Raw genomic sequence first — 13,217 nt, forward strand, 5'->3', positions numbered from 1 at the left:
TGTCCCTGTTGCCGTCGCCACAGCTCCTACGCCTGCCATCTCGGTAGCCTTTTATTGTCCTGAAGCGAGGAATAGGCGACCCCTAATCTGCTGGCCTATAGGAAGTCTGCCCCTTTACTAAGAGCAGGGACTCGAAGATTTCCCCAAAGCAAGGGTTAGACTTAGCTTTTGAGAATGAAGGACGTGGAGGCCTCTGAGTGACAGAGGAGCCCTTCCCGTTAGGAAATGTGCTCTTAAGTCTTTCGGTTTCTGTAGGAGAACACCTTTCACTGTAGTGTCCACACATCTTTTGCTTGACCTGTCAATTCTACGGCTTTGTAAAAGCTTCTTAACACATGTGCCAGTCCACACCCCCGGCTTTGGTCCTTGCCCAATTTGATTGTCTTGTAATGATGAAAAATAGATCACTAACCTATGGAAATATGTAATTATTTTATAAAGCCCCCAGTGTTCTAAGACTAAGTCGACTAAGGCAGTGTGTTCCATTGATTCTTAAACACTCATTTTGGGGTCTGTATGGTTGCGGAGAGGGAAAAGATCCAGAAACTTAATCGTTAGCCCATTAGAAGACAATGTGAAAAACATACAAAAACTAAGTGGTTTGAAATACACACTGTAGTAAGTATTAACTCCATAAAGGAGTGGAACAATTTCTCCCCACTAATTCTTACTGGGAACTCCGTTATACAAAACAGCATGCTCTGATGGAATTGAATTTGGGAGTGCCGAGCCCCACCCAGTCGGCCTCCCCTGTTGAACACAGTTTGAACACCACTGAACTGGGCTTTGGTAAATAAGCCAAAATTGCCAATCCTAACATAGCTTTTTAAAGTCAAAAGTAGAACAAAGGAGATGGAGAAGTCACGACAGAAAAGAAGATAACCTCTAGAATCAGGCCTATGGCTTGCAGAAGGAACGGACTCTGGAGAGAACTTTGTACCTTTTAGCAGACCTAAATCCCTCATTTGGGAAGGAGGGAAGATAATTTGGGGCTATTAAACCTGTCCTTTACCCTCACTCAGCTGACATTTAGCAGCAGATTGAAAGTTTGAGTTTCTCCTAGGTGATATTAAATATATATGGTAGTGCAACTGTAAAAAAATTATTCATGCAAATGCAGAGAGGGCTCTTTAAAAATACTAGGAAGATTGGTGCAGAGAGGAATCGGTTTAATAAACCAAATGATCAGCTTCCTGCACATACTGCCCTCGAGGCATATATCTTCTCCCTGCTGGTTAATCTTTCCACCTTTTAGCCTTACTTTTCTGTGCTGCTAGGTTTTTCCCCTACCATTGAGCTTTCCTAGCATTTTGACCAGTGTTTCTACCTCGTGGATACTGCTGGAGGAGGTCCCTTGTGCCCTTCCTCTTTTCTCTCTTAGCTTGCCTTTAGTGTGGCAGTATCTGGCGTCCAGCTAATAACTAGTAAGTCCCTCCCTTCCCCACTTTGATTACAGACTGATTGCTCTTCTCTTGATTTGGATATTATACTCTTGTCAGCATGCAGTATTTATTAGTGAATATGAGCATACATTTCGTTCTGTCTTGTGTCTGTCGCATTTTCCTCCTTCTGCCTCTCCCTGCACTGCTGTAAAAATGAAAAAGTGCTTGGTCTTAAAATTGCTACATCAGTTACTCCCCTTAATAGCTTCATTGTGTGCGTAACTTTCATTGAAATGGTAAATTTTGGTCACTTTTTACATACTTCCAAGGTCCTGTTCTCTGTAATGCTGGATTGTTAAAATTTTTTTGGATTGCCTCACAGCAAGCAGCATTCCAGATCTCCATTTTGTATCCTGGCAGATATAGCAGCTCTCTCTAATAATCCTCCTTTTAGAGGGTGATGTGGAGTTTATAGTTCACTTGTTGTCCTTATTTCTGCCCCATTTATCTGTGCATATTAGAAGAGAAATGCAATTTAAAGATTTCTGTTGAATAGTTTGAAATTTTTCCTATCCCTGTTTCCTTAAAACCCAGTTATTGGAATCCCTGAGGAATGATACTGTGATCTCTGAGTAGAGAGCTATAATGCTTCCTGGAGTTTAGCCAAGGATATATGTACGAAGGTGTCTTATGTATCTTACCAGGATGGTGTTCTTTTAACACCAAATATCTTAAATAGATAATCACAGATGTTTATTGGACTCTTCCTATGGGCTAAATATGCTGCTGGGTGCTGTATTGCAGTGAATACAACACATGCATCCTCTTCCCTTTATGAAGCTTGCAGTCTGTCAGGGGAGACAGACATTCAAAGAACTACTTTAAAAATTAATTATAGTTGTGGTAAGTGCTATCAAGAAAAGAATGGAAGGTCTTGCCTAGTAACTTTGAAACTTAGAGTAGACAAACAAATGAGTAAAAGCCAGGTGATAGGAAAGGAGGAGGAGAATATGCAAAGGCTCAGAGCAAAGCATGTACATTTACCTTCAGGCAAATATTTAACTGCAAATGAATTAATGTCTTTACTGGAGGATCTTGGTATTTAAAGAAGTGGCACATGATTTCATAATGTAAATCTTTTAAGTAAAGCTAGATCTTCATCGGGTCAATTTGTTTAAATGGAACTAACTGATATTTTTCATGAACAAATATTCTGTGGCTCTTCTAGAATTCTACTGGGAAGAAGAATTTTTTTGCCACCCAAGGAGCCATCTTCAAGAAACATCTGAAAACCATGTAGTGCTTTGTAGGATAGCCCCACTGATTCTGTTAAACTTTCTAAAACTGGTCCTCGTACAATTAACAGAGGTGCTATGGATGAACAAGGAAATTTGCCAAGCAAGTTAGCTATGAGACCACTGACTAGTCATTCCAATGTTCAGTTACTTACCCCTGACTTATTTTCAGTGTTCTCCCAAGTGGCTTTTTCTCTCCATCTAACTTCCTCTCCGTTTTACAGTTTCTCTGTCTTCACTCATCTTTTCTTTCTTACCTTCCTATCTTAGAAGTTTTTCTGTTCTTTTCCAAAGCTTATACTTTATTTGTGCTTATAAGCCCAGTTAATTGGAAACTCCTTCAGTGCTTTTCCTCCATATATGGACATACTTAAAATTGTTTTGTAATTATCTGCTTTCTCTGTGTCGACAAAACCTCCCCTCCTATCTTTCAGATTTTAATTCACGTTTCCTAAAATGTGGTTCACATAATATGCAGTATAATTTCAAGTAATACAGATGGTTTTTTTAAGTTACTATAATGTTTATTATAATGAATATCAAAATTAATATTAAGGTATTAATTAGTTCCATACATATATGAAATTTCTTTTGTACATTAAATTTTTAAAGTGAATAAAAATAAATTCATACACACTTATTACAGAAATTGAAAATAACAATTGTTTTTTTTTTTTTTTTTTCAACGTTTATTTATTTTTGGGACAGAGAGAGACAGAGCATGAACGGGGGAGGAGCAGAGAGAGAGGGAGACATGGAATCGGAAACAGGCTCCAGGCTCTGAGCCATCAGCCCAGAGCCTGACGCGGGGCTCGAACTCCCAGACCGCAAGATCGTGACCTGGCTGAAGTCGGACGCTTAACCGACTGCGCCACCCAGGCGCCCCAACAATAGTTTTCTTACCCACACTAATACCTGCAACACTTTCCTGTGTTACCTTATAAGCCTGTGGTTTGATAGGGAACAAACTCCTGGAAAGACTTTTTAAATAACTACTTTTTGGGGCAACTGGGTGGCTCAGTCAGTTAAGCGTCTGAGACTTGATTTCGACTCAGGTCATGATCTCACCGTTCAAGAGTCCAAGCCCCAGTTGGAGAGTTTAAGCCCCATGTCAGGCTCTGTGCCACCAGCACAAAGCCTGCTTGGGATTCTCTCTGTCTCTCTTTCTCTCTCTCTCTGCCCCTCCCCCACATGCACATGGGCATGCTCTCTCTCTCTCTCAAAATAAATTAATAAATATTTAAAAAAAAATTTTTTTTTCAACGTTTATTTATTTTTTTGGGGACAGAGAGAGACAGAGCATGAACGGGGGAGGGGCAGAGAGAGAGGGAGACACAGAATCAGAAACAGGCTCCAGGCTCTGAGCCATCAGCCCAGAGCCTGACGCGGGGCTCGAACTCACGGACCGCGAGATCGTGACCTGAGCCGAAGTCGGACGCTTAACCGACTGTGCCACCCAGGTGCCCCAATAAATATTTTTTAAAATGCTACTCTTCTCATTACAAAATATAGATAATCCAGAAAACAAAAAGAACATTTAAGTCATCTGTAATCCTATCACCCATCAGTAACCACTGTGAAGTTGGGTGTATATTCCTCCAAGTCATATGTATTTGCAAAATAGCATGGTGGAAGTCCAAGGTCAGACTGACCCACATTGAAACCTAGCTACTTCCTTGATGCTTTGGGAAAGCGTCTTGATTTTTTTTTTTTTTTTTAGACTCAGTTTCCTTTATCTGCAGAATGGGACTAATAACCTACCTCAGGATTGTTAACTGGGGCTGAATGAGTTAATACCTATAAAGAAATTAGCCCAGTGCCTGGCACATACTAGGCATTGAGTATTTTTTTTTTTTATGTTTATTTATTTTTGAGATAGAGACAGAGCATGAATGGGGAAGGGTCAGTGAGAGAAGGAGACACAGAATCCGAAGCAGGCTCCAGGCTCTGAGCTGTCAGCACAGAGCCCGATGCAGGGCTCGAACTCACGGACCGTGAGATCGTGACCTGAGCCGAAGTCGGAGGCTCAACTGACTGAGCCAGCCAGGCGCCCTTTTTTTTTTTTAAACGTAAGCTCTACACCCAGCGTGGGGCTTGAGCTCACAACTCTGAGATCGAGAGTTGCATGCTTTACCAACTGAGCCAGTCAGGCTCGCCACGTTGAGTACATTTTATTTATGTTTTAAAAATTTTTAATTTATTTATTTTTGAGAGACAGCGTGAACGGGGGAGAGACAGAGAGAGAGGGAGACAGAATCCAAAGCAGGCTCCAGGCTCTGAGCTGTCAGCACAGAGCCTGACACAGGGCTAAATCCCACAAACCATGAGATCATGACCTGAGCCCAAGTCAGACGCTTAACCGACCAAGCCACCCCAGGCGCCTCTTGAGTACATTTTAGATATTTTTTTTTAATTCAAGAATATAGAATCAAACTACAAGCTTTTTTTTCTTTGATCACCTGACAGTGTATCTTTTCATATCATTAAATAGTGTTTTGAAACAGTGGTTTTTAAACTTTTTAAGCAACAGTAACCCTCTAATGAAAATCTTAGGAGGATATTAAATAAGTGTATCATTTAAAAGATGGCATTATGTATATGTTAAGAATTTTAACCTTTATCATATATGTTTTATAGATATCCAAACTGGAGATTATAAAACAACATAAGGAAGTGTTTTCAGTGGCAAGTGAAAAACAAGTTAATTAATCTCCACCTGCATGACTCAACAGCACCTCACACTCTTCATGTCCAGAACTGAATTCCTTGTCTTCACTTTCAAACCTGTTCCACTGTACTCGTGTCAGTAGGGCTTAGGAGTGGGGTGTGAGCAAGCAGCTGTGACACCTCCTTCAGCAGTCGCCTATTTATCCTGCTTCCTCAGTATTCCTCCTCGTTCCCTCCTCTCCATTCTTGCTGCCACCAGCCTGGTTCAGACCCTACTAGTCCTTTTCTTAAGTCTCTCTCATACTGTCCACAGATTCATTTCCTAAAATAGAAATTGCTGCCCTATTCAAAAGTCCTTAGAGGTTTTTTCTTGTCTACTACATAGGGTGGCATTCTGCACTGTCTCCGTCTTAACCACTGAACTCCACAGCCCACTGATCTTTATCATGAACTTTATACTGCATCCAGCGCAAACTACTTACCATTCCCAGAGTCTCAAGCCTTTGCCCCAAAGCATTCCCTTTGCCTGTGATGCCTATTTCCCTTTCTCTGTCAAAATCCTCATTCAAGACCCAATTCATAACTAACTTATTAAGTGTAAAAAAAACCAAATGACTGATATATGTAATAATATGGTGAATTTCGAGAAACAGATTAGGCGGAAAGCCAGAGACAGAATACATAGTACGTGATTCCATTTCTGTGAAAACCCAGAAGACACAGAAGCTCATCTGTGGTGATAGAAATCAGAAAATAGTTGCTGGAGGGGGAGAGGAAGAGAGTTGAATGGAAAGGAACATGAGGGAATTTTGGGGAGTGGTGGAAATGTTCTCTTATTTCAAGTAACGGTGCATGGGTGTATTCAATTGTCAAAATACATCAAACAGACCACCTAAGATGTATGTATTTTGGTGATTTGTTAATTATACCCCAATTTTTTTTATTTGCACTAAAAAATCTATTATAAAAGAAGTATCCTCTGTGAAGAAATGGCCTCTGGGTCCTAATTCAGAACATTTTTTTATCTCCCTTTTGGAGCATCACGTGTTCTTATTTGTATACACTGACACACAAATAATCTTGCTAACTGGAACCTCTTTGAAAGCAGAAATCATTATTGTCAGACATTCATCGTTGATAACCCTAGACTTGTTGGCTCAGCACACATTTATTGAATAAATGTGTTCACATTGACCATTTTTCTTTCCATTCCTGGGGTAGAGTAGCCTGTAAGGGTACCTATGAAAGGGAATATTTGACTACTCAAAATTGAGGAAATCAACTTCAGAGAAATTAAGATTTTGCTTTTTTTTTAATTTGTATTTTTTATTTCTTTTTTTTTTTAATTTTTTTTTCAACGTTTATTTATTTTTGGGACAGAGAGAGACAGAGCATGAACGGGGGAGGGGCAGAGAGAGAGGGAGACACAGAATCGGAAACAGGCTCCAGGCTCCGAGCCATCAGCCCAGAGCCTGACGTGGGGCTCGAACTCACGGACCGTGAGATCGTGACCTGGCTGAAGTCGGACGCTTAACCGACTGCGCCACCCAGGCGCCCCTGTATTTTTTATTTCTAAATTCCTGCTTGAATGACTTTTTTGATTGTAGCTACACTTGTGGTGAGCATAAAATAACATATAGACTCATCAAATTACTATGTTATACACATGAAACTAATGTAACATGTCAACGCCAGTTAACACGGGGTTCAATATCACAAATGGCAAGATCATGACGTGAGTTGAAATCAAGAGCCAGATGCTTAACTGACTAAGCCACCCAGGCACCCCTGGTTTCCATTATTTTTAATGCCTGCCATTCTTCTGATGCTTATTTTCCCACTTAATCCAAATAGAAGTGTTACTCAATTCCACTCCTGAAATCATTATTGCACTATATGCTAATTAACTCGGATGTAAATTTAAAAGAAAAAAAAAACATTCCTCAATTATTTTGAATAACTAATGGCAGATCCAGTATTTCATTGTTCCCATTTGTTTTAACCTCCAGGAAAAATGTTTCAATAAGACTTCACTTGGGGCGCCTGGGTGGCTCAGTCGGTTAAGCCGCCGACTTCGGCTCAGGTCATGATCTCGCAGTCCATGAGTTCAAGCCCCGCGTCGGGCTCTGTGCTGACAGCTCAGAGCCTGGAGCCTGTTTCAGATTCTGTGTCTCCCTCTGTCTGACCCTCCCCCGTTCATGCTCTGTCTCTCTCTGTCTCAAAAATAAATAAACGTTAAAAAAAAAAAAAAAAGACTTGTTTTCTCAGGGCAAATTTAATTCTTAAAATATCTATATATGCAAATTTCTCTAAAATTATATTTTAAACTATATCTGAAGAAGTTAATGTTTTAAAATTATACTTTGAATCATTTCTTTGGGAATAAAATCTTAGTCATAACTTCACCAGAAATGACCTATATGGGGTATTTGTGCTATCACTTTTTCCCATCTCATCCCATGGCAGACATCACCATCAATCATGGCTTCTTTCCTGTTAAGCCCTTATAGCTTCAAGTTCCCTTTTAGCCTCATATTCCAGGCAGCCACACTTAAGCCTCTAGGATTTCAGTTGAATATTTAAGATTCCCCAGAACTGGGGAGGAAGGAGGTGGAGGTAACTAAAGGCTGTTTCCTAGGTAATGAATTAGCCATGTACAAGTGAATCTTTGGCCAAGACCTGGAGAACAGTTGAAGACAATTTGATTGTTAAAAGGTGGGGGAAGTAGCATCTGAAGTGTTAATTTTTTTTAAGTAGAATTATTTTTTTAATGTTTGTTTTTAATGTTTTAAATTTTATTTAAATCCAAGTTAGTTAACATATAATACAATAACGATTTCAGGAATAGAATTTAGTGATTCATTACTTACTTACAACTCCCGTGCTCATCCCAAGAAGTGCCCTCCATAATGCCCATCACCTGTTTAGCCTGTCCACCCACCCAACACCCCTACAGCATCCCTGTTTGTTCTCTGTATTCAAGAGTCTCTTATGGTTTGCCTCCCTCTCTATTTTTCCTTTCCTTTCTCTATGTTCATCTGTTTCTTAAATTCCACATATGATTCCATCATACATTTATTTTTCTCTGATTTCACTTGGCATAATTACACTCCAGTTCCATCCACATTGTTGCATGAGGTGTTAAGTATTAATGGTTTTCTTTTAAAGTACACAGGAAGAAACTTAGACCAGGAATCAGGAAATGTGGGTGTGGTTTCAGCTCTGAGAGTGGTTCTGGTAAGGTCACACAAACCCTGTGGCTCTTAGTTGTTTCAGTTGAAACAAAATTGAACTAAATATTCAGTAGAGTCGTAATTCTAAAGTTCTACAATTTTAATGATTTTTTTTAACGTTTATTTATTTTTGGGACAAATAGAGACAGAGCATGAACAGGGAAGGGTCAGAAAGAGAGAGGGAGACACAGAATCTGAAACAGGCTCCAGGCTCTGAGCTGTCAGCACAGAGCCCGACGCGGGGCTCGAGCTCACGGACTGCGAGATCATGACCTGAGCCGAAGTCGGCCACTTAACCGACTGAGCCACCCAGGCGCCCCTAAAGTTCTACAATTTTAAATGTAGGTTAAAGACAACATATCTATAGTCAAATCATACATTTAAGATTTAAGAATATTACTAAGGAAGTAAAGTAAATTGAAAATACTCTGATTAGAATATGTAGAAATGGTTTAAAAACTACCAAGTGTCATAAACTGTTGTGTAAATTCAAACCTGTGATAATGAGCAAATTAAATTTTATTTTAAAGGATAATGCTATACAACTTTATCTTCAACTTTGAATCAGGGACTTTTTTCTTCCTTAGTATCAGTTTAGGTTTAAATTTGGAAAGGACTCAAGGGCACCTGGGTGGCTCAGTCAGTTAAGCGTCCGACTTCGGCTCAGGGCATGATCTCGCGGTTTGTGAATTCAAGCCCCACGTTGGGCTTTGTGCTGACAGCTCAGAGCCTGGAGCCTGCTTCAGATTCGGTGTCTCCCTCTCTCTGTGCCCCTCCCCTGCTCACGGTCTGTCTCTCTCTGTCTCACAATAATAAATGTTAAAACCTTTTTTTTTTTTTTTTAAATTTGGAAAGGACTCCAAAAGTCAACAAATTTGATCCTAATTGAGATGTGAAATCTTTTGTCTCTCTTAGCACTTTCTAGGCATCATGGCAACTTCATCTGAAGAAGTTTTGCTAATTGTAAAGAAGGTGCGTCAAAAGAAGCAAGATGGAGCTTTATACCTCATGGCAGAAAGGATTGCTTGGGCACCTGAAGGCAAAGATAGATTTACAATCAGCCATATGTATGCAGATATTAAATGTAAGTCAGCTATACTAAGGCCTGATGTAACATTTGCTAATAATTTTATAGGAAGATTGCTTACATGATCTTTGTGGATTTTTTTATTATAGTGTCCAAAAAACCAGCTGTATGGAAATAATGTTAAAGTGGGATCGCTGAACGTATGTTATCCTGTAACCCGCCTTTCCCACTTTATAATAATAAAAGTTTATATAGTTTTACACATGTGAATCTACATCATGTAAAAGTCTCCACACATCGCCACTTTTAAGAGTTGCATAATACTCCACTGAATGGATATAGAATCATAATTTAATCAGTTTCCTTGAAGGACAGGAAGTTTTCAGAATTCTTTTTATTGCAAACAGTATTGCAGTATAGGTCTGTGTACTAATATCTTTGTGAGGTTGTATATGTGAGATACATCCCTGCAGTGGATTTACTGATTCAGATGGTTCATGCACTTAAAATGTTGGTTGATGCCAGATTGCCCTTTAACGAAATTGTATTGTTTAAGCAAGTTGTGTAGTTAATCTTTGGTTATGTGGCCATTGTCTGTTGAGAAGATAGACTCAATTTTTTATTGGATATAGATAGGAGAAATACAGAGCACAGTATCCTTAAAAATTGTGATATCTGAACTGTGACCTTAATATGGATTCATTTATTTTCTTGGATATAAAATTCTTCTCCAAGATAAAATCTTATGTAGGTTTCAAGGAATGTGATACCTCAAAAAATAAGACACTCTTCACCTTGCAGGTGCTAGATTTGTAAATGTCCTTGTGTGTGAACAGTTGCCCTAAGGACTTACCTCAACTTTGCTACTGGAAATGACCAAGATTTTCATCCATTTTCACTGAAATAATTTAGAATTTTTACTTTCAAAAGGAAATACTGTTTGAAATTCATCATAATTAAGTACTGCCTAAGCTGTCTGGTCTTTTGTCCGCTATTCTGGTAATATTACCTCCTTTTAAAACTTTGTTTCTGTGGAAAAGTGACTCACAAGTTCCTCATAGTACTCTTACAAACTAACATTTGTACCAGAAGAGACTCATAAATTAGGAACTTGCTCTGTTAGCATTTCTCTTCAACAGGAAGTTGGTCCTGTAGCTCTGTAAAACATGCACTCATTGTGATACCCACAACGTACAATAAAGAATATACCCTTCTCCTATTTCTTGACAATTCTGTTATTGGGAAGGAGAGCACATACTCAAATCTAGATCTGCACCAGATCAGTATTCATTTTAAGTTGAATATTTGAAATAAAGCCCATTTCTGAAAGAAGCCATTGAAAATTATCAGTAATAAATTACTAAGGTGAAAATCAGCAGTTAGGTTAGCTAATTACAAAACTTCAGAAATAGGCCTCTTAGAGGCAAGAGCCAAGCTAGAGCAAGGCTACAGCAGTCACTGAGAAAAGATGCATAAAAAGGAGTGATGGTTTGTTTTGGAGAAATGGAAAGCCACAATAGGCTGGCTGACGGCCTACGTTGCTCCGTATTGCTGCTTTTGGTAGTTAGATATTTCATCTAGACTGTTGGTCTGGAAGCAGCATCTTGATTGAAAAAGTTTGTTTAGGGATTAGTAGGTGGTTTGGACCATGAGCTCTAGGCAGCATGTTCACACTGTCATGAGTCTCCCATTTCATGAGACAGAACCCCTCCATCCCTCTCCCTCTGTGGAAGACAAGGACTACTGTTGACATGAGGCCCACTCTTTAAGAGTACAAGTTGTCTATAATGTGGATGTATTTTGAGGTTCCCAACATCTGTTTATTATGAAAATTTTCAAAGTTACAGAAAAATTTTAAGAATGGTACAATGCATACTATACAATATATCTGACTTATGTGTGCATACACTCTGCTTTGTAATATTTCGCACTGAGAAAATTTTAATAGTAAACATCCAGGACATTGTTACATCCCCAGTTGTCCCAGTAATGTTCTTTTGTAATAATGATTTTTTTTTAAACCCTATCCAGTCTGGGTTCACATATGTAGTTGTAGTACCTTCAGTCTTTATAGACTTGTCAAATATCATACATTCTGATTATGTCTGCTTATCCTCTCAAGGTTTTTTGAAAATTATTTTCATGCATACTTGTGTTTCTTGTAAACTGAAAAGTTTACAGGCTTGATTATACTCAAGTTAAACATTTGCAGCAAGAACAACACATAGGTGGTGGTCTTTACTTACTATTCTATTCCCTGAGAAAGCCTGTAGTGTCAGGTTGTCCGACTCTGGATGAGATGAAGTTTGATCACTTGGTTGAAGTGATGACACCAGATCTCTCAAATGTAAAATTATGTATTCTTCTTTGCAGTTAGTAAGACATGGGCTGTGATTTGGAGCTTTTTGAATTAGGACAAATCATTTTTATTTATGATAACGATGATTGGAGGTAGCTGTTCACGGTCAGGACTCCTAGTTGGCTATTTGGAGATTTTCCCCAGTTGAGTGGAAACAAAAGCCCTTTAATATCTGGCGATGGAAGCAGTGGGTGAGAAGTGCCACACAAAGAGGGTGCTGAAGAAGGAAGCAGAGTGTTAGCGGTGAATTTGTTAAACTATGCTCTGATTATATGGGATTATTTGAGAAGAGTTCATTTCTGCAAAAGCATTAAGATTGGAACAGGGCAGCTAAAGCCCAAAGGAATTCTGAATCTTCTTGGGAGGAAAAGTGGCGTATTGTAGGACGATTTCCACAATGTGGGTGTCCTCATCTAATTTGTCTCATGTTTCTTTTTAGGCCAGAAAATTAGTCCAGAAGGAAAAGCTAAAATTCAACTTCAGCTGGTGTTGCATGCAGGGGACACAACTAACTTCCATTTTTCCAATGAAAGCACAGCTGTGAAAGAGCGAGATGCAGTGAAAGACCTTCTTCAGCAGCTGCTGCCCAAATTCAAGAGGAAAGCAAATAAAGAACTGGAAGAGAAAAACAGGTGAAGGAGGAAAAGAATAGCCTTTTGAAGGGACACTAGATTCTCTCCAGTCTCTTAGTAGAGTAACAGCTGTTAAGTCTTAACCCTTGTGCTACATTAAATTAACTGCCTCAACTCTAATAATCGGGTGAGGAACAGAACTGAGATTCAGAGGTGCCAAAGTCCTTTAATTCCTTCTCCCAGTTCTCCGTCACAGAGAAGACACTGAACTATTAGGAATGTGTTTGTGAATGAGAAACCTGAAAAATCACGCTGTAAAAAAAGTTGAGAAAGCGTGTAAAGTAATGAGAATTTCTGATAAGGTGAATTACTCCATTGCCAGTATTTTCCAGGCCATCCATGCTTAAGTCTCCAAGTGCTTATCACCGTGAAAAATTAGTGTCCAGAAAATCTCAAGCATACCTTTTCTCTTTCCCTTTCATCTTTATTTATAAAAGAGAATACAGTACAATACAAATACAGACATAGTGACCTTTGTATCACTGGGATATTGAGATGAGTAACACCAATAACCCTCAGAGAATTTAGGCTTTGCTTCTTCAGACTTACTTCCATTTATCTTCATTTGTTCCTCCAAAAGTTTTTTTTTTAGTTTGAATTATTAAGAGATGAACTAAATGAC

The 13,217-nt window shown here is 39.0% G+C and overlaps 1 protein-coding gene across 1 annotated transcript in view; it reads left to right on the forward strand.

The window, feature by feature from the left end:
• The window catches only part of GTF2H1 (general transcription factor IIH subunit 1), a 38,057-nt gene that overhangs the window by 505 nt on the left and 24,335 nt on the right, over window positions 1–13,217 (forward strand). The window contains exons 2-3 of the mRNA XM_047070334.1: window positions 9,493–9,661; window positions 12,403–12,595. Of these exons, the coding sequence (XP_046926290.1) occupies window positions 9,508–9,661; window positions 12,403–12,595 (347 nt within the window). The 5' untranslated portion in view covers window positions 9,493–9,507. The remainder of the gene's footprint in view (window positions 1–9,492; window positions 9,662–12,402; window positions 12,596–13,217) is intronic.

Source organism: Lynx rufus, unplaced genomic scaffold (genome assembly GCF_022079265.1).
Source record: "Lynx rufus isolate CCGP_SWC_20201006 ecotype Redwood Valley unplaced genomic scaffold, mLynRuf1.p SCAF_9, whole genome shotgun sequence".
NCBI lineage: Eukaryota > Metazoa > Chordata > Mammalia > Carnivora > Felidae > Lynx > Lynx rufus.